The sequence below is a fragment of the Setaria italica genome, chromosome VII (genome assembly GCF_000263155.2).
Source record: "Setaria italica strain Yugu1 chromosome VII, Setaria_italica_v2.0, whole genome shotgun sequence".
In the NCBI taxonomy this organism is placed as follows: domain Eukaryota; kingdom Viridiplantae; phylum Streptophyta; class Magnoliopsida; order Poales; family Poaceae; genus Setaria; species Setaria italica.
In genome coordinates this window covers 31,612,048-31,637,719 of record NC_028456.1, presented here as the reverse complement: position 1 = coordinate 31,637,719, position 25,672 = coordinate 31,612,048, and the positions used below count along the sequence as shown (strand labels likewise).

Below are 25,672 nucleotides of genomic sequence, written 5' to 3'. Positions count from 1 at the left end.
CGTTCACTTGTTTGCCATCAATCATGACCAACTCAATTTCCTCTCGTAAAGAAAAAGGTCGACCAACTGTACTGACAGGTACCTCGTAGCAAATTTGAAACAGTCTCAGGTATGCGAAAGTCACGTCGGATCGCAACCATTTCCGTATTTTACTTCAGAGGATAAGGATAGTACATTCTTTTTGTAAGAATTTCGGCATCAAAACTCTGTTCTTATAGGCCCGTGACCTCTGTCACTAACTGGCATTCTGAAATTGCACTTGTTAATCCAGGAGTAACTAGAAAACTGTTCATGTTAGGCGTTGGGAGTGGGGTGGTTGGCATGTCACCGGGATTGCCCAAAAAAGCCACCAAACCGGTGGCGGGTGGGGCAGCCTGTAATCGTCGCTCGTTCCTACTCACCCAAATCCAGTTTACATATATTGTCCTACGAGTTGTTCGATTCTACTACTAGGGTAGGAGAAGCCCAGCCCTAGCTCCTAGCCACAACACAAACCATTGGAGACAAAGCAGCAGCTGGCCAGCAGCACATCTGATCTGACGACGAACATCCATTGCCATTTGGTGACGGGATGATAATGCAGGAGCGCACAACGTGGTCAATCAGTCGTCATCAGAGCTCGAAAAGGCCCCCCGTTTTCTGATAGGAAAAGGCCCGGTCGTTAACGTGCGATGCCAATTTCGCCCGTCGTCCGGGCCCCGCCCCCGCGCGCGGTGCCCGGTCTCTGTCTCCATCCAGACCGCCGCCGGCTTTGGGCTGGCAGATTCTGGCGCAGCCTTCCGCCGAGTCCATACACAGGAGTCGCAACCCGCGGTCAGATTCTGCCGTGTGCTCGTGCTATTGCTTACGCGGTCGACATGTCCGGCCACGGTTTGCAGCGATGCACGATGCTTTGCTTTGCTTGGTCAATTCGAGATAGAGCAAGCAGGTTGAGAAATGAGAAGACAGAGGAGCAAGCCGCAAAACCCTTCTTCCCAAACTGCACAAGCTTCTTCCAAAGCGAACGGTCCGCTCGTTGCCGCTTGACAGCCACACAGGTTCCCCATTCGGGGCAGACGAGACGAGATGAGCACGAGTTGTTGGGCGGTCGCCGGTCGGGGTCACCAGACGTTGTGCCAAAAGACGGCCAACTTTTTAAAACTTTTTGAACGAAACGCCGGAGCACAGCGCACGGGTACAAGCGCGCATCGGCTGATCTCATTTCGGCGCGGCAGCGCCTGGCGGGATCTGGTGACTCACTCACTAGTCACTGACGCTGATTCGAAAACTGACGAACCAACACATGCGCATCAGATCAGCGAGCCCCGACCCCCGATCTGCTTTACCGCCTGGCATCGTCAGGCAAAGCACGCAACCGAGCGGGACGAGATGGGAAAAAGAAGAGCCACTGGACGGGACTTGAGATCCAACCACCGCACCGCTCGCTCGTTCATCCTGCTCGGTGCTCGCCAATTGCCATCTCCCCACTCCCACCAGCTACCGAATTGTTCGTACTCACTGATCAGACTTGCAATTGCATTATCACATCTTTTTCTCGTCAGTGTAATGGGAACCGTGATGTGTAAAGCTCCTATTTTCTTTTCATTGTCACTTGTCTCTTTTTTTTGTGATGGAGGCAATCGTATTATCTGGGTTTTTTTGTTACAATTATCGCCCCACAAAACAACAAACACATATATGCAAGAAAAAAATTGAAAAATTAAGTAACAGCTGAGGAGAGGAGAGGAGGCTAACGATTCCGTGGCAAGATTGGCTAATTCACTTGCGGCGGTTGTTGTCTCCCGATTCCGACGAGCTCTCCCCCTGGGCGGACTCGGAGCAGAAGGCGTCGCTCCGGCCGCCGCCCCCGGGGATGACGAAGTGGCCGAGCGACGGGGTGCCGCTGCCGGCGACGCGGTTCTCGTCGCAGAGGAACTCCTTGCTGAGCACCTGCTCCACCTCGAACTGGAAGTCGTGCACCAGCACGTCCGTGGGGCCCTTGGCCGCCGTTGCGCCGGAGCGGGCCAGCACGGCGGTGGTGAAGATGGACGGCATCCTCCCCGGCGAGTTGGGGTTCCACCCGGACGGCCCGTCGATGAGCACCATGTCCCATGCCACGTCGTAGAGGTCGTTGGGCAGGTCGTTGATGGCGAGGCGGCACTCGGAGAAGAGGAGGTTCTGGACGGGGCGGCACTCCTTTGCCCGGGACGCCCGCGCCGCCGACAGCAGGTCCCGGAAGTCGCGCACCTTGGTGGTGTAGGACACGTCGTAGGCTTCCAGCCCCGGGTGCTTGGGCTCCAGGTACTTGACGTAGAACTCGTTCTCCTCCAGGAACACCGTGCGCCCGCCGTGGTTGAGCGCCAGCCACAGTGGGGACTCGGCGCCCAGGCCGAAGACCAGGAGGTTGCAGGGCGCCCGCGCGCGGACCACCGCGGCGATGGCGCGGATGTCCGTGTCGGGCATGCGGTGCGTCGCGTTGGAGATGGAGGCGTAGTGGACCAGGGCGTCGAACACCGGGAGCGGCAGCTTGTTGTCGGACCCGGAGCCGGACCCTGCTGCTAGTGCTAAGCTGGCGTCGCTGCCCCCCGCGGCGGCGGCCGCGGAGGTGAAGTGGGAGGTGGTGTAGAGGAAGGTGAGGAAGGTGGCGAAGGCGAAGCAGAAGGCGAAGACGGCGAAGAGCGCGCGGCGGTGGCCCGACGCCGCGGACACCGCCGAGAGCTTGTCGCGGCTGCCCATAGACTTCATCCCGGCGGTGTCCCGGCTCGCGTGCTCGAGTTCACGGCGAATCGATCCCGCGGGAACAGATGCGGTTGGAGCTTGGACCTGGCGAGGAAGGAATCGATCGAGCAGGGAGGAGGGAGAACCGGAGAATGGGAGGGGAAAGTCGTCGGGGACTCTGTCCCAGCTGGGTAGCTGGTCAGCTGGATTAAGGGGGGGTAGGAAGCCTCCTGTCAGTGTGGCTGATTAGCTGGTTTTGCCCGGGTCCTAGCGTGGTTTGTTGGCTCAAAAATCATCTGCCGCGTCAGGCCGCGGCACGTTGTTGGTGCGGACGGGACGGGATCAAAATCGAAGGGCTTCGGCTTTTGGCGGTTGCGACTTGGTACTTACCATCCTTGGCCATCTTATGGATGCGTGACCTCGTGAGTGGTCCTGTAGCTTAGCGTGTAGACGTATGGAATGGCGGTGGTATGGCACGGGGGACGACACTGGACACGACACGCAAGTCAGCCTGTGGCCCAACGGGGACTGCCGACTCCGCGACGATAGGCGGTGCGCCTGGTCCAGTGACTAGTGGTGTCAGGTGTCAACTGTCCAGATATTTCTTAATCTTAGCTAATAACGTTCTCATACGTGCTATACGCGGGCTTGTTTGGCTGATCCATTACTTTGTCATAACTAGCTTTAGGCGAAAGCTGCCACGGAAATATCATTAACAAAATTGAAACGATAAATGTTACGATTTTGGTTACAAAACGTGTGTACAACATATAGTACATATAGCTAAGGAGTTGTGACAGCGAACATTTAGCTTCCGCAATATGCCTCAAATCCTGTAGGTAAATTTGCCAACACTTCCCACAACTCTATATTTCCTTTGGAATTCGAATTCATTCGAAATTGCTCTTGAGCTGGTTTCAAAATCATGCACCGTGTTTTTTTTTTGGTGGTGGTGGGGGGGGGGGGGGGGGGGGGGACAGGAATGTATGACTGTATCATGTGTTAGTAGCAGTTTCCTGGAAGACGACGACGGGCTGCGTTCACCTGAAGTTGGGTCCGTAAGCCCAATAAGCCCTGAAGTTACCTGCCTTCACTTATCTGGGCCTCCTGTATGCTTTACTAACTGGGCCGCTCAGCTCGAGTTTTTACGCGCACGCAATTCTTCTGCTTTTGCACGCAACACCAGCAGCCAACAGGAAGCCACATCTGCCGTCAAGCACAAGCAGCAAGAGCAGGTGCTCAATCACATCTGGATTCAGGCAGCACTGTTCCATCACATGCATTAGAATAGAGAGGACTTCTCTAAGCCTAAGGTCGACGAGGTCTAGCAGGCCTAGGAGTTGAAGCACATGTTTGCCACACAATTAAGCAACTGATGACGGGGAAAGCGGGGGAATGAGAGTTATCATGAATTTCGGTTGGATCATCGCTTTCATTTCTTTCCAGCTGCTCTCTGGTTTAATTTTTGACCCGAGAATGTTTAGTCGTTTCTGCGTGGAATGGAACTGTCCGGGGGAAAATCAGCAACAAATCGCCCGATGACACGAACCGATCAACAGCAGTGGCAGTAGCAGTGGTCAGATGCATGGAGCTCCATTTGAGAGCTGAAACTACGAGAACAAAGAGGCAGAATAACATCAACGGCTCTGTCCTGGACATCATCAAGCGCGAAACAAGGCGCCAAGCGCATCATTCATCGGCAGAGACAAAAACCGCGGCAGTGATGTCCGAAGGCGCCAAAACAACCGTAGCATGAATCTTCAGAGATGTCACAGCGTCAGAGTACAAAACTGCAGTCTTTGACGCCGGAGTATGATGATGGCCTTGACATGTGAAGTTTGGTAGCATTTGGTACGGTGTCCACTGTCTAGCTTCCGTCTTGAACGACCTTTTAATTTGCTGAATGATTCTATTCTGTTTCTTCGGGGAAATGTGCATATAGGATATGATGCACATCGAAGGTTTTTGAATTTCGAATCATTGAGTTTTTTTTTAAAAAAAGAATTTCGAATCATCAGACAGCGCGTGACAGAAACGTAGTGCCCAAGACTGACGAGATGGGGCCAAATTTTCACTCTGTAGTCTGTTCTACTCTGTGGAACCCTGCTCGCTCCATGACTCCTGCACCAACACTGATGTCACTGACCACTTGGGCACAGGTAGAAATGTGGAATGGCAGCCAGAACTTCTTTTCAAAAAAAAATAAGAATAGCAGACAGAACAATTTGTGTCCTCGGAGGAGCTGCGCCCACCGTGAGCAATCCTGGCCGCGCACGTGAGGCCGCGCCTCTTTCCATGGATACCTCCCTGCCTTTACAGTTCAGAGTTCACGGCCGCGCACCGTCATCGTCCATTCGTCCCTGTTGCAGGACGCTCGGGGTAGACGGGCGCCATGAATTTGCAGGCTCCACCTCCGGGAGCAGGGACGTGCACCGGCGTATAGTAGCTTCGTACGTGATATACCTAGGAGTGTAGTACGATTTGCTTTGATTTGCTTCACCGGGTTCACAAGGACGGAAGGGAAAGCTTTGGGAACGAAACGACGGGGTACTGGACTAGTGACAATGGCAGTGCATTCGCAAAGAAAAAAAAAAGGTGACAATGGCAGTGGTACAAAATGCTGTGGATCGGGCCTGCGGGATGAACCTCTTCTCGTTGCGCCATTTTTGGGCCTTAGGGGAGAACGTGCAGCCCAGCCAGAGGCCAGCCTCCTCCGGCCTCCGGCGACGACGACTCATTTTACCACGCCAGCTCGGACCCGGAGGAGTCGGAAGGGAAACATTTCCCGTCTGCCGACAAAAGCATCCAGATGATTTACCACGACCGGCAGCAGTCACGCGGGCCCGCATCCTGATTGAATATCGCTGGGGCCCACCGTCCCCGTCGCTACTGCACCCCGGGGGCCCTGCCTGACAGCCACAGTAAAAATTTGCATTCATTTGGGCGTACGGTCAGTCTTAAAAAAGAGGTAGGTACATCGCTCCCATGCGTCCTTCTACCGTGCAACGGCTCCTTTTCAAACATTCCCCGTGCAAATCCGTATCTTTCATCCGTGTTTTCATACGTACGTCACAAAATGGTTCGAATATTTGCAAAAAATCAAAGACATATAGAGAAATACGTGTGTCACTTCATAGCCACTGAACGAAACAAGGAGACGGTCCATCGTGGTTGTGGTTGTGCACTTTGCTTGATTTGCATTTTGCTTTCAAAGTCGTTGGCCATCCAAATTGTGGTAGCAGGCTTGTACTTGTAGCGTGTGCGAGTGCCAGTGCGACTAGTGTCTCTCTCCGTGATCTGCGTTTAAAACTGCTAGCTGCGTGCTTGCATTCCTGTCCCCGCTAATGAGTTTCCCCGTACGCCTATAATAACCGGGGGAAAAAAAGCAACGCTAAACTCCACGTACCACCCACGTGCCGCCGCGACCACCCTCTGACCCCTCTCCGTCCCGACTCGGAGCCCAGCCCATCTCCTCCTCGTCCTCCCCTCGGCATCGGCAGACCGCAGACGGCAGCCACTCCCACTCCACCGCACCACCACCACCACCCTCGAGTAACATGCCGCCGCTCCACTGAAATCCACCACCTCTCCCTAACCCCAAAACCCCCCGTACACACCCACCGCGCCGCAATGCCGCACCACCGCCCCCGCATCCCGCTCACCATCCTCCTCCTGCTCCTCGTCACCACCGCCGCATCCGCGGCTGGGGTGGTGGCCCCCGGCGGCGCCGCATCTCACTCGCAGCCGACGCTTCCGTCCCCGGTCCAAGCCGCGGCGGCCCCGCCCACGGCGCCGGCCTCGAAGCCGCCGGCACCCGGCGCCGCGTCGCACTCGCAGCCGACGCGGCCGTCCCCGGTCCGAGCAGTGCCCCCCTCCGCGGCGCTGGCGTCGAGCCCGCCGGACCCGGCCGCGCTCCTCGCCGCCTTCCTCGCCAAGGCCGACCCGTCCTCCCACCTTCGCGTGCCCCCGGCGGCATCCCCGTGCTCCCGCCCCGGGATCACCTGCACCGCGTCCGGCCAGATCATCCGCCTCGTCCTCGAGTCCGTGGGGCTCAACGGGACGTTCCCGCCGGACACGCTCTCGGGCCTCACGGAGCTCCGCGTGCTCAGCCTCAAGTCCAACGCGCTCCACGGCCCTGTCCCCGACCTCTCCCCGCTCGCCAACCTCAAGGCGCTCTACCTCGCGGGGAACCGCTTCTCGGGCCCGTTCCCGGCCTCGCTCGCGACTCTTCGGCGGCTCCGCTCCATCGATCTCTCCGGGAACAGGCTCTCCGGCGAGCTCCCGCCCGGCATTGAGGCCGCGTTCCCGCACCTCACCTTCCTCCGCCTCGACGCCAACCACTTCAACGGCTCCCTCCCGGCGTGGAACCAGTCCTCGCTCAAGGTGCTCAACGTCTCCTACAACAACTTCTCGGGGCCGGTGCCGGTCACGCCCGTCTTGACGCAGGTGGGCGCCGCCGCGTTCGCGGGCAACCCCGAGCTCTGCGGCGAGGTGGTCCGCCGCGAGTGCCGCGGCTCGCACCTCCTCTTCTTCCACGGAGGCGGCAACAACGGCACCGCCGCACCCCCTGTTCAGAGCGCTGCCGCGAGCGACAGTGGCCCGCAGCGGGAGAGCTTGAGCATGCCGGATTCGTCCGCGCCGCACGCGAAGAAAGTGAGGAGGAGGACCACGTTGGCTGTCGCAGTTGCCGTGGGCACGGTCCTGGCCGCGCTTCTCCTTTGCGCCATGATTGCGATGAAGAGGAGCAACGGGAGGAGGCGCCCGAGCTCCGCAACGTACGCAAGCCCCAACCCCAAGAAGAGCGCGCCCGCCTCGGAGGTGAGCAGGGACAATGCTGACATGGGATACGTGGAGTGCGTTGCTGATGAGGAGACAGCGGCGATTATGGTGCCGGAGGAGAAGGCGCGGAGGCTGGAGCGGAGCGGTTGCCTAACATTCTGCGCTGGCGAGGCGGCGAGCTACAGCCTCGAACAGCTGATGCGCGCTTCGGCAGAGGTGCTCGGCCGCGGGAGCGTCGGGACGACGTACAAGGCGGTGCTCGACGGCCGGCTTGTCGTGATTGTGAAGAGGCTGGACGCGGCCAAGATTGGCCCGGCTGCGCTGGAAGCAGAGGCGTTCGAGCAGAACATGGATGCAGTTGGCCGGTTGCGGCATCCGAACCTTGTGCCGCTCCGGGCATTCTTCCAGGCTAAGGAGGAGCGGCTGCTCGTGTACGACTACCAACCTAATGGCAGCCTCTACTCTCTCATCCATGGTACGTTCCGTGCTCTTCTCTTAGGATCTGAATGCTGGAACTTGTTAATAGAGTATCTAATCAGCTGTTAGGTGTGTTGGACAGACTAAACTGATTGGTGCTTGGAACAATTCTAGTGTTCACCTTTACATCTAGTACTACTACAGTAGATTATTAGTGACCTAGGCTAGCTTTACCTTTTCAAAGTAGACATTCTTCATCCCATGGCCACGAATTGAAATTCAGCAGACTTGCCCACGTGAAAACATGGCAGCAGAATGTGGACGCCACCAGTGGGCTCTCTTCTCTGAGAACCCATTAAACAAAGCATACAGGCACTCATAAGTGGCCGCTGGTCACCTTTTTAGCTTCATGGAAGAAAAACAAGGAGCATGGTTGCATACTTTCATTGCATATAATGTTTTGCTGACTAGTAATCACTGCCAATGGTATGATATTGCTTAAACACATTATTTTGATTATGCAAGACTATTGGGAAGTAGTCCAGCAAGGTATGATGGATTTAGTGGGCAGTGAAAAATGCCAGTTCAACCTCTACGCTAGACTTGCTTTTGGGAAGTGCATACTTCAGGACTTCCGCGTTTTCTTTTTATGAACCAGATATTTGGGGGACTAGCTCTGCTTATATTGCATCTACAATTAGCGGCCTTGTAGTTTTTTCCCCGCCTATGTTAAACCTAGCCATTCTAATGGAGATGAAACCTAAGATTGGCAAGAGTATTGTGACAAATTGTTCAATGGTGAGAATGAGAACACAACCTTGCAGTTGGAGGACTCTTTTGATGACACCAACACGCACTTTGTGCAGAAGATACAAGAATCCGAGATCAGAGAGGCATTGAAAAGGATGAAAAGTGGTAAGGCGATGGGTCCGGATGGTATCCCAATTAAGGTGTGGAGATGCCTCGGGGATATAGCCATAGTATGGCTAACCAAGTTGTTCAACCATATTTTTCGGTCGAACAAGATGCCGGAAGGGTGGAGGAGAAGTATACTGGTACCAATATACAAGAATGAGGGAGATATTCAAAGTTGTACTAATTACCGAGGAATTAAGTTGATGAGCCATACTATGAAGCTATGAGAGAGAGTTATCGAGCATCGTTTGAGAAGGATAACACGGGTCTCTATGAACCAATTTGGTTTCATGCCTGGAAGGTCAAACATGGAAACTATTTTCTTAGTAAGACAAGTTATAGAGCGGTAAAGGGAGAAGAAGAAGGACCTACACATTGTTTTCATTGACTTGGAGAAGGCGTATGATAAAGTACCAAGGAATGTTATGTGGTGAGCTTTGGACAAACATAAAGTCCCAACGAAGTACGTTGGACTTATTAAGGACATGTACAACAATGTTGTAACTAGAGTCCGAACAAGTGATGGCGACACAGATGACTTTCTAATTAGAATAGAACTGCATCAGGGGTCTGCTTTGAGCCCTTATCTATTTGCCTTGGTGATGGATGAGGTAACAAGGGACATTCAAGGGGATATCCCTTGGTGTATGCTCTTCGCGGATGTAGTGCTAGTTGATGAAAGTTGAGCAGGAGTAAATAGGAAACTGGAGTTGTGGCGGGAGACCCTAGAGTCAAAAGGTTTTAGACTGAGCAGAACTAAGCGGGTGTTTGGATACCTCGGACTAAACTTTAGTCCCTGTCACATCGGATGTTTGCACACTAATTAGGAGTATTAAATATAGTCTATAATAAAACTAATTGCATAAATGAGGGCTAATTCGCGAGACGAATCTATGAAGCCTAATTAGTCCATGATTAGCCCATGTGATGCTACAGTTTCATGTGCTAATTATGGATTAATTAGGCTTAATAGATTCATCTCGCGAATTAGCCCTCGTTTATGCAATTAGTTTTATAATTAGTTCATGTTTAGTCCTCCTAATTGGTATCCAAACATCCGATGTGACCCGAACTAAAAATTAGTCCATGGATCCAAACACCTCCTAAAACTGAATATATGAGATGTGACTTTGGCACTACTACACATGAGGAGGGAGATGTCAGTTTGGAAAGCCAAGTAGTGCCCAGGAAGGATACATTTCGATATTTGGGATCAATGCTACAATGAGATGGGGATATTGATGAGGATGTTAGTCATAGAATCAAAGTGGGGTGGATGAAGTGGCGCCAAGTATCAGGAATTTTATATGACAAGAGGGTACCATTGAAGCTAAAAGGCAAGTTTTATAGGACGGCGATTAAACCTGCAATGTTGTATGGTGCAAAATGTTGGCCTACAAAAAGACGACATGTCCAGCAGATAAGTGTTGCGAAAACGCGTATGTTGCGTTGGATTTGTGGTCATACGAGAAGGGATTGAGTCTGGAATGAGGATATACGTGATAGGTTAGGGTAGCACCAATCGAAGAAAAAGCTTATCCAACACATGTTGAGATGGTTTGGACATGTCCAACGAAGGCCTCCGGAGGCACTGGTGCGCAGTGGAACCCTAAGGCGTGACAGTAATGTGAAGAGAGGCAGAGGAAGACTAAAATTGATATGGGAAGAGGCAATAAAAGGAGATTTGAAGGGATGAAATATACCCAAAGATTTAGCCCTCGATAGGAGTGCTTTGAAAACAGCTATTCATGTGCCCGAACCCTAATTTGTGGCTCTTGTTGAGTTTCAACTCTAGCCTACCCCAACTTGCTTGGGATTGAAAGGCTATGTTGTTGTTGTTGTAGATTTTTTTCCCTCACAGTGATATGCTAAATATGCTAACATAATTTGAAATTTGTAATGATATTGGTGAGGCTTTGGAAACATACATGTTTTTGGCAAAGGTAAACGAAACTCTTCACAGGTTATAGAACATGTTAAAATAACAATACATTTTTTATACATTCAAAGGATACTTAGTTCATAAATTGTATGTGTAGATATTTTATCAGTTGCTCTTAATAGTTCTGAATAAAACTCTATTGTTCCACGGTTCCACCTTCTAGGTTAGCACCTTTGGTTTGCGCACAAGTGCAGGATCTTCTCCCCATGGCAGCTCCTATTATCTTCTTTCTTCCGCTCCTTCCTTGCAGTCTCCTGTCCACAGTGCCTCCAGCCATGCACTTGACCGCCACAAACAGCAAGGCGCTGACTTTGTCACGTCGTTTCAGTCTCACGGAGTCACGGGCCTGATGGGAGTCACAACCTCACCTATTGGCTACAAGCAAGTTGCAGTGCCATGCAGCCATGCGTGAGGTTTTGTTGATCCAAACACCTGCAGCGCTCTCCATGGATGGGCAGAAACAGTGGATGAAGGAAGAAGATGGGTCTTGGGGAGGGGATATAAGTAAAGTGGGGCCAGCGAACAATCCTGAGCATTGGTTGATGCATTTTTAGGTAAAGGAAATAGTTCCGTTGGTTGATGCATGGATGGCAGATGTTGGTGCTACTGTTGCCGTAGCAGTAATGAGCGTACCTGATCCTGGTCCATGGTCTAGGTTATTTTCAAACTAGACTGTCTTTATGCTAATTGAAATTCAGAAGACTTGGCCACGTGAAAATCTGGCTCGGAATGTTGACGCCTATTGAATCCATATATGCGCTGGATAGGTTGATTGCTTGGACTTTTTCCTTGTGATCCCAGTAACCAAAGCATACATGCACTCATAACTCATAAGTGGTTACTGGTCACATGTAGCAGTCATCTGGCTAATGATTTGTTTAGAAAAAACGAGAAGCCTGCAGGTAATGTTTTTGTGAATAGTATTCATTACCAGAAGATATAATGGATGATATTGCTTCTTCACTCGATGTTGAAATGATAAATATGCAGCACTATTTGGAAACGGCAGGTGTATAATAAATTTTTGTGGTCCTTGAAAAACATCAATTGAACTTCCATAGTGGAATTTATGGTTCATGACTTCTCCTTTGTATTTTTCTTTATTTTTGAAGAATAAAAAATTAGCGACTTGCTCCTCTTAACAGTTCATCTGTATTTATGGTAGTGAGGTCTGGGTTTAGTATCTTTTGTAACAGTAGCATGCTCATAATAGTTGAGATGTGGCATGATATTGGCCAGTGCTTAGGAATTTGCAGATGAGATGAACATTGGAGTAACAGAAGGTTTCATTCATGTCTTATGTTGATTTGCTTATGATCATTGATTAGTAATGCAGTGTCCTATTTACGCTCCAGCTAATTAAACAAAATACTCCCTCCATCCCAAATTATAAGTCATTCCAAGAATTTTGGAGTTGGAGAGTCAAAGTATCTCAAGTTTGACCAAATTTATATGATAATATAATAACATTTATGATGTCAACTAAGTATCATTAGATTCTTCATCAATTATATTTTCATAGTATACCTATTTGATGTCATAAATCTTTATAATTTTCTCTATAATTTTGGTCAAACTTGAGATGCTTTGACTCTCCAAGATTCTTGGAATGACTTATAATTTGGAATGGAGGGAGTACTTTTTATAGCTGAGCTAAACAAAAGTCTTCACAAGTTAAAACATCTCAATATGTCAAGCTTTTTGTATGCAGGCTAAATTGTATAACCGTATGTTTTATCAGTTGTGCTTAATAGTTAAGTTAACTTTTGTGACCTGCAGGTTCAAGGTCATCGCGAACAAAACCACTTCACTGGACATCATGCCTGAAGATAGCAGAAGATGTGGCACAGGGCCTTGCTTACATTCATCAAGCATCCCGACTTGTCCACGGAAACATCAAATCTTCTAACGTTCTGCTTGGTTCTGACTTTGAGGCTTGCCTTACAGACAATTGCTTGTCATTCCTCCTGGAATCATCAGAGGTCAAAGACGATGCTGCTTATAGAGCACCAGAAAACATGAAGTCCAACAGAATGCTAACTCCAAAATCAGACATATATGCTTTTGGTGTACTCCTCCTTGAGCTCCTTAGTGGAAAGCCACCACTACAGCATTCAGTCTTGGTCGCAAGTAATCTTCAAACCTTCGTCCAGTCAGCGAGAGAAGATGAAGGAGTGGACAGTGACCGTATCTCAATGATCGTCGACATAGCCGCTGCTTGTGTTCGGTCATCACCAGAAAGTCGGCCTGCCGCCTGGCAAGTACTTAAGATGATCCAGGAGGTGAAGGAAGCAGATACAACTGGTGACAACGACAACGACAGTGATCTTACCAGCAACTCCTAGTTGCCTCTTAGGGTCCATGTCATAATTCGAAGCAACCGTATCAGTGCTAGTGTAGGAGCTTGTCTACAGGTTCTTGCTGGATGGATGTAGATCGGATATTCAAAATGAAGGTGAACTCTAGTGTAGGAGAAGGCAATATAATCATGATCTCTCTGGTTGGTATCGTTTTGAGCTACGGATGCTGTAACATATTTAGGATTTCTGTAGTGGCAGCATGTTCTTGTCTGTTGCTAGCAATAGAAATTTTAGCTCCGCTCTGTTATGTGAAATTGTATCAGGCTTTATAGTAGTAAAGTTACTAAAACAGTGTGTTGAGCTAAGATCTGCTTCTATATTCTATTACTACCAAGTATTGTGATGTTTTTGTGTGGTTTAGTTTGAGGAATTGAATCGTGAAGGACCATTTCTTTAGCTTTCAAACTAATCTGCCTCTCCAACGTGTCAAGTGGCTGAAAGGCAGCATGCTCAAGTGGTAAGAAGTGAATAGATGTTGTCTTGCAGAGGTTATTGCTTACACCAGACCTGTAACTTTGCTGGTTGCAGCTCAAGAAACCTAATTTTGGTGGTCTCCTATACTAGAAGCTGCATTCATTTTATAGCTGAAATTCACCAAAAGTATAAAAGTAAATGTTCATCTTCTATAATTAACAACCTTGCTTTGAAATTTGCCATGGGGATATTTTTGCCAGTTGCTACTTGCTAGGAGTACTTGCGAAACTGTGTGATCTGGCCACCATGGTCGCTGGTTTTCAGTTGCAGCGTCGGCGTCGCAGATATGTTACTGTCCAATTCTCTGGACCGCTGATGCCGTGGACATAAATATCTGGGGGCTCCTATCTACCTTCTGGTAGATAGTTAGCACTTAGATCACAGTAACCAGTCCAAAGTAGCCCATAAGCTAATCTGCCGTTTGTTTGTTTGTTTGTTTGTTTTTGCACGCGCCGTCCGTCTGCTCGATCAAAAACAAAGGCGTGCGGGAAGGTAGAGTGCTTGACCACTTGGGGAATCCGTGCACTGCACGACGCATGAGCATGAATGCAGGATGGGGTCATGTTAGCAACTTTTTCGTTGTATTATTCCTCAACCTCGTTATGTTTTTAAAACTATTGATATTCACTTTTATTTTTAAAAAAAGAACAGAGAAAAAAAATGCAAAGTTATTTATTCAACATTTTAAATACTAGATTCAACATTTTAAAATCTAGTCCAAAATTTCAAATGAAATGGTTCAACAATTTTTTAGGTAATGTTGAAATAGTATGTTCAACATTTTAAATACTAGATTCAACATTTTTAAAGTCTAGTTCAACATTTCAAACGAACCATATCAACATTTTATACGGTAATGTTGAAATAGTATGTTCAACATTTTAAATACTAGATTCAATATTTTTAGATCTAATTCATAATTTGGAGTAAACTAGTTCACCATTTTATACGGTAATGTTGAAATAGTATGTTCAACATTTTAAATACTAGATTCAACATTTTAAATCTAGTTCAACATTTTATATGATATTGTTGAAATAGAATGTTTAGCATTTTAAACACTAGATTCAACATTTTTTAAAATCCAATTCAATATTTTGAATGAATTAGTTCACCATTTTATATGGTCATTTTTTAAAATCCAATTCAACATTTTGAATGAATTAGTTCACCATTTTATATGATCATATTGAAATAGTACCTTTGAAATATTGAGTTAGGTATGTAAATGTTGAAGTAGCTCACTTAAAATGTTTACATTCAAATAACAAATTAAAATAGTCATGTTGGATCTCGTTTTGTAAAGAAAAATATAGGGAACATCATAATTCAAACGGAATTGAAATTGAATGCACCGTTTGAGAGAGAAGTGAGTTTTAAATTTGAAAACCAAACCTCCGACCACTAGCAACAACCTGTCGCATGTCCCATCAATGTCAGACCACCTCCTAGGCTCCTAGCAGCAGCCCGCAGCAAGCGCACATGCCTCTCATCTACTCCCGTTAATTATAATATTGCGTGCGCATCTTAAAGCGGAAGATAAATAAACAACTATCTCTTCCGTCCGGAAGATGGATAGGATTCCCGCAAATACCTTGGACTGTTGGTTGGGCTGTACTTGTCCATCCGAGAGATGGCAGTTAGGCAATCTGAGGCCCATAATGCGGCGTTTGTTAAGCCTAGTGTCAGTGAGCCCATGTAGATAGGGGCCCATAAATCAAGGAGTTCTTGAGAGTTGCGGACTTCACGTCTTCAGTTCTTCGCCAGGTAGGTTAACGGCTTACGGGAACAGTTTGTGCACCAGAGTAGGGCAGTAGGAGTACTTTGGAGCGAGGATCGTCAACTCAAACTTTGTACCCCTTGCGTCCCAAAAAATACGTCATCTTAGGAATTTTAGGACAAATTAACAAAGAGGTAAAATAACCTCAATTGCTCCTATTTATTAGCTATATTTTATACTAATTGACTGTTGCATGTCCACGTACACATGCACACATACCAAATTAAATATAACAACTTATTTTTAGATAAATTTGAATTGCAGAAGGACATATTTTTTTGAGATGGAGGGAGTATGCAAGCTATCGGATGGAGAGACTGTCCTAGAATTTGATGGAGTATTTTTAGATTGCCTTCAATATAAAGCTCTTGTTTAGTTCACCCCCAACTCCCAACTTTGGCACTATGCAAAAAGAAGATTCCTCATCACATCAAACTTGCAGTACATGTATGGAGTACTAAATGTAGACGAAATTAAAAACTAATTGCACAGTTTTGTTGTACTTTGCGAGACGAATCTTTTGAGCCTAATTAGTCAATGTTTGGACAATAATTCACAAATACAAACGAAACGCTACAGTGTGCTACAGTGCTGGTACAATAATTTTGACACTCCAAATTTTGGCAACTAAACCAGGCCCAGTCTTAAATAGAACTCCTATAACTTCGCTTTCAATCAGGAACAGGTTGCCCGTACCGCAGGGCACAGGGCGCCGGCACAACTGGCCCGGTCATACGAATTTCAAAAGGCCGGCAAATTTTTTTAAAAAAATAGGAAAAAAAAGAGAAAAGAGAACGTAACATCACGGACCCACCGGCAGAAATAGCACGGTCAGTCGGTCACGACGGAAGCCCGTGTGGCCGTGTCCGCAAGCATCGGTAATCAGTTTACTCCAGTGTCCAACCCGGCAACCCCACACAAGGTCGGATCGGCGACTCGGCGTGCCAGAACGTGCCACCCTTTTTTATCTGGACTGGATCTTTGGCGATCCCTCTCCGTCTGCTCCTCTCGCCCGGCAAGCCCAACAACTGGCCGTCCACGCTCGCAACTGGGGAAGGCCGCACCCGCCTCCCCCTCCCCCTCCCATCCCTCCCGGCAAGTGACACTGACACCACCGAGCACAGCGAGGTTGCCATCCTTCCCTTTCATCCCCTAGCTGAGATCGACGAACAGGGCAGCGGCAGAAGCTTCCGCGTGGCGGCGTGTGCGATGGGGATCCACCTGCTGGGGGTCTTGGCGGCGAGGGGCTTCCTGCAGGTGTTCCAGGTGTCGGCGCCGCTGCTGTGGCCGCTCAACCTGTGGATGCCGCTGGCGCGCCACCTGTCCGAGGCCTGCGCCGCCTTCTACGGCGCGCTCTTCTCGCACGCCGCCCGCCTGCGCGCCACCGTCCGCCGCCGCCGCCGCGGGGGCGAGAGCCTGCTCGACGAGTACTTACGCAACGCGCTCCTGACGACACCCTCGGACTGATCCGAGCCGAGCGGCCGGACAACAGGGGTGGCGCTCCTCCCGATCCGTGAGTAGCCGAGCAGGTAGCTTGGATTTGCTATTTCCCTTCGTTTTTTCTTCTCGCTGTTCTTCCTTGCCGTGCTTTGGGTGCTTCACTGCTTACTCCATTGTAGGCAGTGGGAGATGCTCTGTGTTGTGAAGAAAACATCACGATTTGCAAATACAAACGCCATTTTAATCGGCATCGAGCTTCTAGCAGGTTTACATGTATATAGTATATGCTAGTACTACTACTATGAGACAGCACGAATGCCGTACCCGCTCGATTAATTAAGTGTATTTTCGCGGGCGTTGAGAGATCTTTAGTCGTCACCAACCAACTGTACGATAGATCTTCGTTGAATGACGATGGCAGCCGGGGGATCTTATCCTTTCTTTAGGCCGACTCGCAATTTTCTTTTTGAACGACCAGCTGGATGGATTCTTAGTTTTTTTTTTAAAAAAAAAGGTTTGCCATTTTTTAAAAAAAAGATTCCGATCCAAACCTATTCGTGGGTTGGCATGGCGCAGGCACGCCCTGTCTTTAAGGCCAGACAGATTGGCCCAGCGGGCCCTTCTGGGCCCATACGGTAATTTGGTGTCCTTTGGAGGCCCGGACTCAGGATTTTCTTTTTGAACGGCCAGCTGGATGGATTTCCTATTTCCTAGTCGGCCGGGCGCCTTGATTCGTTCGATGCGAACCAGACAAATTGGCACAGCGGGCCCCACTTGGCCCATCCGATAATTTGGTGTCCATGTCCACGGTTGGGTAATAAGTACGTGCCGATCACTCATTATTCATCAACAAAGAAGGGTGCGATGAGTAGGCCTGGAAGGTTCTTCTTCCAGATCATCGCGGAACGAAACATCATCGATTCGTCGTAGGCAGGGCAGACTCGGTGGTGGTAACTCTTCGGCCTTCGGACGGTGGGGGACCGCAACACTCTACGGCCATTGCTTGCTACGAGTAGTACGTTACCGCCCTCTCGAGCCAACATTGATAGCGCTGGGATCTGAATATCTGATCATGATCTGTGGGCTGTGGCTGAAGAACCGAAGGCGACGGCACCACGAATAACAAACAGCACGACAATGCAGCCTCCCTCTCTTTAGCACTAGAGCTATAGATATCCAGATGACCTGTGGCCCGACAGCCCGACACGAAGCACGTTTTTTTTGGCCCGCAAGAGCACGGCTAAGCACGGTGGCTTCCGTGCCCGTGCTGGCCCGGCCCGCTAGCTCGTGTTGGGCATGGGCCGCCATCGCAGCACGCCGGGCGGCACGAGCCCAGCACGGTATGAAGACCTGCCCGCCTCCCCATCGCCAGTCTCCTTCTCCACGATTCTCTCTCCCTCTCGCTACGCCCGGAGGCTCGGAGCCCCTCCTCTCCAGGATCCACCGCCGCCGGCTCCACTACTCTCCTCCACGGCGGCGGTGACTGCTCCACCGTGCCCCTCTCCGAGCTTCGCCTCTCCTCCCATCCACCCCCTGCTCCAGCCGCTCGCCTGCTTCCCACCGTCCTCCTCTCCAAGCTCCACCTCCCTCCGTCCCTCTCCCTCCGGCGGCCGGCGCCACCTCCCCAGTGCGATGGCGAGCATGCAGATGAATCCGAGGGTCGCACAGGGGCAGTGGCCGGCGGCTTGTCGAGCTGGAGGCGGCGGCGCGCAGGAAGAGAAAGAGCACCCTCCGTCGGCCCTTCCCTCTCCCGGCTCCAACCTCCAGCAGATGCCGGCGGCTCCACAGATCCCGGCGGCAGCGAGCCGATGACTGCTCCACCGTGCCTGGGCTAGCACTGGTCTCGCCGGGCTGTCCGTGCCAACCGGCCCGGTCCGGCACGAAATGGGTCCGTGGGTCCGGGCCTGGGCTGTTGGTGCAGCCTGCGGGCGAAGCTCAATTACCTTTCCGAATGATCGGAAAAAAGAATCTTTAGTTTTGAAGCAAGGGATGAGCGGGAAAGCCGTTGTGTTTCCGTACACGCGCAAGTCTCAATTACTTTCTTTCCTTTTGTTTTAGTTAGCTTCCCTTTTCCCGAGAGCGGGAGTCAGCTGTGAAAGCCTTTAGTACTTTAGCAAGGCAAGTAGCCCTTAAACAAAATCAAAGGCTCATGACCAGATCGATCGGTTTCGAGTCAAATAGGAAGAACGTAAATCTTCCACCTCTGGAAAGCGCCTCCCAGTCTGTAGCCTTTGCCCACAATCACCCTGCGGAGCCTACCCAAAGGTTCAGGCCAGTCAGGCCTGGTCCAGGACGAAGTTGGGCGGGCCTAGCTGGGATTGGACCGCCTGTTTGGACATTAGAGCCTGGAGGCCCGCATGAATGCTTTATGCTGTCAGGATTCAACCTTTAATTTTAGGAATCATCGTCATTCGCCGTACTGCCGGCAACAAAGAAAAGTCAGGGTTCGTTCTGCCTCTCGTTATTATTCTTCGCCGCGCTCTTCACTTGACAACTGACCAGTGACCCCTACGTATATGCTAGTACGCAGAACAATTTGTTTTTTGCTTGTATCCAAAGATAAAAGTACGATTCGCCTGTTTATAAATTATATTTCATATCTTGTGCACGACTCCAGAGTCGTCGTAAAATACTTGCACGCTACAATCAAATCCGTCATTTTTTTTCTAACGCTGAACATATCGTACAGACTCGTGTGCAGCGTAGTGGAACGAGCAATGCAGGATCCAGCCTCACCCCGGCAGCACTCTCACGCTTCTTCAACTCGGTGCATTTGGACCATCGTACATACACACACTCAACGGATCATATTTGAATCAGAATGAACCAAAGATCTCCGGAAAGGGCAACGAAAAGTGAGAGAGCGGCGGCTCCTCGGGCCGAGAAAGGCCACCTCGACAGGGGGCAGAATCGCAGGGACACGACCATGCGTGCCGTATGATTGCTCAAGGAATAGCGAGAACGATCGACATGCTATCTTGTCGTGGTTGATGCCTCCTCCACCAACTTGTCTGTGGGGGCGCTGAAGCTGAAAGATCGCGCAAAATATCTTTCTTTATCCGAGTTTCCTGTTGAGCCTGCACCTGCCTCTGCTGCCTTGATGCCTTCCAACCAATTTTCATCCCAAGCCCTCTGCGTGCAAGCGATCTACTCCGCGAAACGGCACTTGCTAGACTTGATCGTTCATGTTGCTTAAGTATGCGCACCCAGGTGTATTTAATTTGTGGTAGGAAGAGAACAGAGGTTTTGCAGTTTGTTTGTGTGCTGACCCCTTGATCTAGTCCATTCGTGAGCTGCTTGCTACCTTTTTTTGAAGAAAACAGGAGGGGCAAGCCCCTAGTGTAGTGATTATATAGATAAAATAGGGAATAAAAGTGCGTTACAAATAAATAAACAGGCAAACAAAAGAGAAAACAAATAAATAAACAGGCAAACAAAAGAGAAAACAACTAAGAGAGGAACCGAAAAGGGAAAATTACAGGGCTTCAAGCCAGCTCTCCATTTGGGGCAAAAGACTATGCTTTGCTCTGTGAAGTAGAAGAGCGAATTCAGTTCTGAACTTGTTTCTGCAATCCTCTATCATAGATCGATCATTAAAGATCTAGTCATTCCTTGTTATCTAGATGCACCAAGTTATTAGGATAATTATTTCCATGGCAAAAGGTACACTCAGTTGCCGTTTAATAAGATTGGCCTTGTAGTTATCACCGTGATCCCAATAGATGCCCAACAAGTCCTTGCGAAATTGCACCGTAGGAAGAGGTGAGCAACCGTTTCTATCCTTCGAAGAATACATAAGTCACAAGTGTAGAATTCCAGGGTCATGCCTTTCCGACGTAAGAGATCCCTTCTATTTACCCGATCCTTGAAAACTAGCCAGAAGAAAACTTTGTGCTTCATTTGACACTTGGATTTTCACAGCCACTGGAAGATGGGATGGACATTCCTGGTACCAATTGAGGACTTGTAGGCTTTAGCTGCTGAGAAGTTTGGACTGCCCCACATATAAGACCAAACATCAACATCACCATGATATTGTCCGTTTTCAATCAAAGCTTGAACGTCGGAAAACTGTTGAAAGGCTTGGATGGATAGTGGTAGGTGGAAATTCTATGAGAAACTCATTCTCTGCCATTGCATCTCTGAAGGTCACCAGGGGGTTTTTGGCAAAAGAGAAGAGTTCAGGATATTGCTGTGAGGGGACTTGACCGTATCATAGATCATGCCAGAATAGAACAGTTGATCCATTTCCTAATGAGACTGTAGCCATTCCTTTGTAATTGTCGATCAACTTTACTATATCCCTCCACCAGAAGGATGTTCTTTTTTTCTGTCCAGGTAATTGTCTATTGGAATAATAATTATTCCAGATAAGGTGAACTCAGGGAATATCTGCATCATTGTGGAGAAACTTCATAAGTAGTGCATCATTGTGGGTTGTGAGATTCAGCACCTCAAGACCTTCTTTTTTAGGGATACAGACGATGGGCCAGACTGCCTTTGGAGGTTGCTTTTAGTATTGAGATCGGAGCCTTTCCACAAGTAACGTTTTCTATATTTGTCTAGTTCCATTTCGAAAAGTGCAGCCAAGACCCCAAGCTGCTTGCTACCTTATCCACTGCTGAAAACGATGTTCCCATCTGCAGCACTTTTCGAAATGGAACGTCGTCGTAAGCTTTTCAAAAAAGAAGGGGAAGGGGAACGTCCTGTCCTGTAGTAGCGCAAGTGGATGAATAGGTCATGATAAAGTGCTAGGATATTTCACATGAAGAAAAAGGGGAAGCGGAACGTCCTGTCCTGTAGTGGTGGCTGAATAGATCGGTGAATAGATCATGATAAAGTGCTGACAGTCTCACTTCCAAGATCCTCCGACACGAAGAAGAATAGCCCTACCTGGCTCTCACACACAAAAAAAAAACATTATTGGAAATGGCTTGCCGGTCCAAGGGACACCGGTTGTAGTAGCTAGAATAAGGTGGACTGTAGATAAGAGTTGTAGCTAACGGCGACTTGAAAGTTATAATGATCATATGCAATGTCAAGCATGCAGGGATTACTGCAATGATAATGAGACTATTCAACATCTCTTCTTTGAATGCCACATTGCTAAGTTGATTTGGAGAATAATTCATACTACCTTCGACCTATATAAACCTATTAATATTTGGGTCTTGGCTTCAAGGGGTAACGTGGGAAAAAAAGCCTCATCTTGATGGGTATAAGTGCGGTTGCTGGGTCATTTGGCTTAGCACAAATAATGTAGTTTTTGATAAAGTATGCACACAATCTTGTTTGCAGATCTTTTTTAGGACCACACACTGGATCCGATTGCGGGCCTTGCTTCAGAAGGAGGCGGTCTGGGACACCATAACAAGGGTATGTCGTGCTTTGGAGATCGCATCCATGGAGATCTTCACAAAGAACAGGTGGCGGTTTATTAATAGGCTTTACGTTCACTTTTGTTTGCATGCTAGTCTGATCATGAGTGGTCTATTTTTATTTGTAATAATGGCTAGATATGTTGCACTGGATGTAGAGGTCGGAATTTAAATGATTCCATTATCTAAAAAGGGATCTGTGAAAAAAAAGAAGTGCGAGAGGAGAAAAACCCTGTTTGGTAGAGCTTCAGCTCCCGCCAAAATAGCTCCGGTTTCAGCTTCTTTGGTGGAGTGACTTCTTTAGTGGAGTTGAAGCTGTTTTGGAAAACATTGGGTAAAGCAGCTTCTCAATGGTAATATGGGTAATTTTATGGTTAATTAATACTTGGATAGGGAGGAGAAGCTGGTGAAGCTACCTTTTTTTGCTCCTCCTCTTTATTGTAGTTTTGTGGCTTCTCCCTAACTTCGGTGGTGAAACCGTTTTAAAGTAACCCTTTTGGTAGGGCTTCACCAAAAACTGATGGAGAAACCCTTTGAGAAGCCCTTTTGGTAGGACTTCACCAAAAATTGATGGAGAAACCCTTTGAGAAGTCCTACCAAAAGGACCCTTAGTATAAGGGCTCTATAGATGTTATCGATCTAGTACAACAATTGTGCAAAAGTGTAGTATATTGTACATGTCATATTTTGCCTACATGAAAGAGATGGGAAAAACACTTACTAATTTTTAGTCTATATAATACTACTAACAAATTGCGAAAAGTAGTGGTTTTTATAATACCCCATTACACGTGAACCAATATTAAGGGGGTGTTTGGAAGACAGGGGCTAAACTTTAACCCTGTTACATCGGATGTTCGGATAGGATACTAATTAGGAGGACTAAACATGAGCTAATTACAAGCTAATAGCAGAATCCCTAGGCTAAATCGCGAGACGAATCTATTAAGCCTAATTAATTTATCATTAGCTAATGGTTACTGTGGCACCACATTGTCAAATCATAGACTAATTAGGCTTAATAGATTCGTCTCACGATTTAGCTTAGGGGTTGTGCAATTAGTTTTGTAGTTAGCCTATATTTAATACTCCTAATTAGTGTTCAAATATTCGATGCGACAAGGGTTAAATCTGAAGACCGTCTCCCAAACACCCCTAAATGTCATCGTCGCATATCTAACGCATTGAAGATGTTAAATGCTACTACCGACTACTCTTATAGCCAGTCATTAAATATATATTAGATTGATGTTCTAGACAATACGAGCAAGGCAAGGCCAAAAGGCCAGACACCGTTCCTGTCTCTTCACCCCGTCTCTTGCGCTGTTGTAGACAGCTCCCTGTAGTGCAGGCCAAATGACACGTCAGAAAAGTTAGTTGACTCTTATCCAAACCCCTGCCTCTCCCGGGAACCAGTGAAGGCAGCAGCAGCCAGTGATGCCGTCGGCTCTCGTTGCCACTTGCAACTGGGGAAGGCCGCAACGCAACCCCCCTCCCCCACCGGCAAACCACACCAGCGAGCGAGGCAGCGACGTTGCCGTCCTTTGCCTATTTAACCTTCGAGGACAGGCAGCTGAGCATTCTGTGATTCGTAGACGAGCTCCTCCTCTGCTCTGATAAGGCAAGGTCGGCGGAAGAAGCGCGCCCGCATTCTCCCGTCGTCGCTGCCGTCTCCTGCCAAGAGGCCGGCGGGATATACTACACTGTTGTGTTGGCGGTATCGACGATGGGGCTCCCCCTACTGGCGTTCGTGGCGGCGAGGGGGCTGATGCAGGTGTTCAACCTCTCGGCGCCGCACGACCTCCGGCTGCCGATCGCGCGCCACCTGCCCGAGGTATGCGCCGTCCTGTTCGGCGTCCTCGCCTCGCACGCCGCGTGGGTCCACGAGGCCCTGGAGCGCGGCGCCGTCGCCTGGAGGCACAGAGGGAACAGTGACGCCCTCGACGACTACGTCCTCCGAGCCATGCTCAGCATCTCCGACTGATGAGCGCCGGCGGCGGCGGCGGCACGCCAATTTGCCCCTTTGCTAGTAGTTTAGCTTAATTGTCCATCCGCTCGTCTTGTTTCTTGTTGGTCTTGGTATAGTTCGGTCTTGGTATAGTTCAATTTCAGCTAGCATGGAAAGAGTTGGGAGATTTCTGTAAATGTGATTGGTAAATACAAGTCAATTTTCTCGGAATTTGCACTGTCGGAGCCGAATTTTCTCATCAGAGATAATGTTGATGGCCTCCGGCCGTGAGCAGGCGAAGAGTGGCTCCTCGGATCGAGAAAGGCCAACACCTACAGGGGCTAGAGAGACGCAGGGACGCGACCGTGCGCCATGATAGTAGTAGATTGATAGGACACGGACAGCGAACGATTGGTGCTCTGTGGAATGTTCGTAACTTCATCCAAGAACAACAAGATAGTGTTGCCGATCCTAACCCAATTATTGCTGATCCTGCGCTTGCTTGTAATCTCACACTCCTAGAATGTATGATTACGAGTACATGATTAGTTTGAAGATAGTGTTGCTACCTAGAATGTATGATTACGATCTACATTAACACCAACTTTATGTTTCGAGCCTCCAAAATATCTTTTAAGTCCATGACCAATACCTCAACTGGTCCTGTGCATATGACGAGCCAACGATCAGGAAAAGAATAGCAATAGTTAAATGATGGTATGCAATATCGCTCAACCATAGACCACCGGTTATTGGATCTAGTCCTCGTCGAAAACTAAGAAATTCTGCATATTTGGACCAATTCAAGATGAAAAAGGGGTTGCTCCTTCGACAAAACTAGGATAAAGTTGAGCCAAAAGGTCGCGATTCAAGATAGATTCATGAGGAAGTGGTATCTCTTTAGGACCAATCCCAGCGTCGAGAAATTGGTTAATAGGTAAAGATATATGGATTTGGTGTCCCGCCCAAGAAAGAGACCCATATCCTAATAACCCGCTATGTGGTGATTCAACATGGATTCTACATCTTGGAACCAGACCAATTTGAGAGCAGCTTTGTGATAATGAAACCAACCAGCCAAAAATACCATGTTTCATTAAAACACTCAAGGGGTTATATGTACCATGTTTCATTAAAACACTCAAGGGGTTATATGATATACCGGGTGTAGAAGTAGGCCAACACTTCTATTGGCAAATAGGAGGTTTTCAAATTCATGCCCAAGTCCTCATCACTTCTTGGGTCGTAATTACTATTTTGCTAGGTTCACTTATTGTATCCACAAACTATCTCGACCGACGGTCAGAATTTCTTCGAATATATCGTTGAGTTTATTTAAGACTTGAGCAAAACTCAGATTGGAGAAGAATATGGTCCCTGGGTTCCCTTTATTGGAACTATGTTCCTTTGTATTTTTGTTTTGAATTGGTCAGGTGCTCTTTTACCTTGGAAAATTATAGAGTTACCTTATGGAGAATTAGCAGCGTCCATGAATGATATAAATACTCTTGTTGCTTTAGCTTTACTAAAACTAGCGGCATA

At 48.5% G+C, this 25,672-nt stretch overlaps 4 protein-coding genes across 4 annotated transcripts; 3 read left to right on the top strand and 1 right to left on the bottom strand.

Annotated features, from left to right (window-relative positions):
* Positions 1–1,548: 1,548 nt before the first annotated feature.
* LOC101776295 (protein IRX15-LIKE) lies at positions 1,549–3,072 on the bottom strand. The gene has a single exon (XM_004976991.3). The coding sequence runs from the start codon at positions 2,722–2,724 to the stop codon at positions 1,759–1,761; it is 966 nt and encodes a 321-aa protein (XP_004977048.1). The 5' UTR covers positions 2,725–3,072; the 3' UTR covers positions 1,549–1,758.
* Positions 3,073–6,093: 3,021 nt separating this feature from the next.
* Positions 6,094–13,464, top strand: LOC101775888 (probable inactive receptor kinase At5g67200). Its single transcript, XM_004976990.3, has 2 exons — positions 6,094–7,951; positions 12,530–13,464. The coding sequence occupies exons 1-2, from the start codon at positions 6,328–6,330 to the stop codon at positions 13,093–13,095; spliced, it is 2,190 nt and encodes a 729-aa protein (XP_004977047.1). The 5' UTR covers positions 6,094–6,327; the 3' UTR covers positions 13,096–13,464.
* Positions 13,465–16,300: 2,836 nt separating this feature from the next.
* Positions 16,301–17,080, top strand: LOC101775471. Its single transcript, XM_004976989.4, has one exon. It carries the CDS (start codon positions 16,574–16,576, stop codon positions 16,829–16,831), a length of 258 nt encoding a protein of 85 aa, XP_004977046.1. The 5' UTR covers positions 16,301–16,573; the 3' UTR covers positions 16,832–17,080.
* Positions 17,081–23,677: 6,597 nt separating this feature from the next.
* On the top strand, positions 23,678–24,361 carry LOC101775064. The gene has a single exon (XM_004976988.4). The coding sequence runs from the start codon at positions 23,909–23,911 to the stop codon at positions 24,164–24,166; it is 258 nt and encodes an 85-aa protein (XP_004977045.1). The 5' UTR covers positions 23,678–23,908; the 3' UTR covers positions 24,167–24,361.
* Positions 24,362–25,672: the final 1,311 nt, after the last annotated feature.

What these genes read in the sequence shown, in the direction of transcription:
- LOC101776295 (XM_004976991.3), bottom strand. Translation starts at nt 2,724, where the DNA reads ATGAAGTCTATGGGCAGCCGCGACAAGCTCTCGGCGGTGTCCGCGGCG.
- LOC101775888 (XM_004976990.3), top strand. Translation starts at nt 6,328, where the DNA reads ATGCCGCACCACCGCCCCCGCATCCCGCTCACCATCCTCCTCCTGCTC. An exon ending in CCTCTACTCTCTCATCCATG is followed by an intron (nt 7,952 to 12,529) that starts GTACGTTCCGTG and finishes TGTGACCTGCAG; the next exon opens with GTTCAAGGTCATCGCGAACA.
- LOC101775471 (XM_004976989.4), top strand. Translation starts at nt 16,574, where the DNA reads ATGGGGATCCACCTGCTGGGGGTCTTGGCGGCGAGGGGCTTCCTGCAG.
- LOC101775064 (XM_004976988.4), top strand. Translation starts at nt 23,909, where the DNA reads ATGGGGCTCCCCCTACTGGCGTTCGTGGCGGCGAGGGGGCTGATGCAG.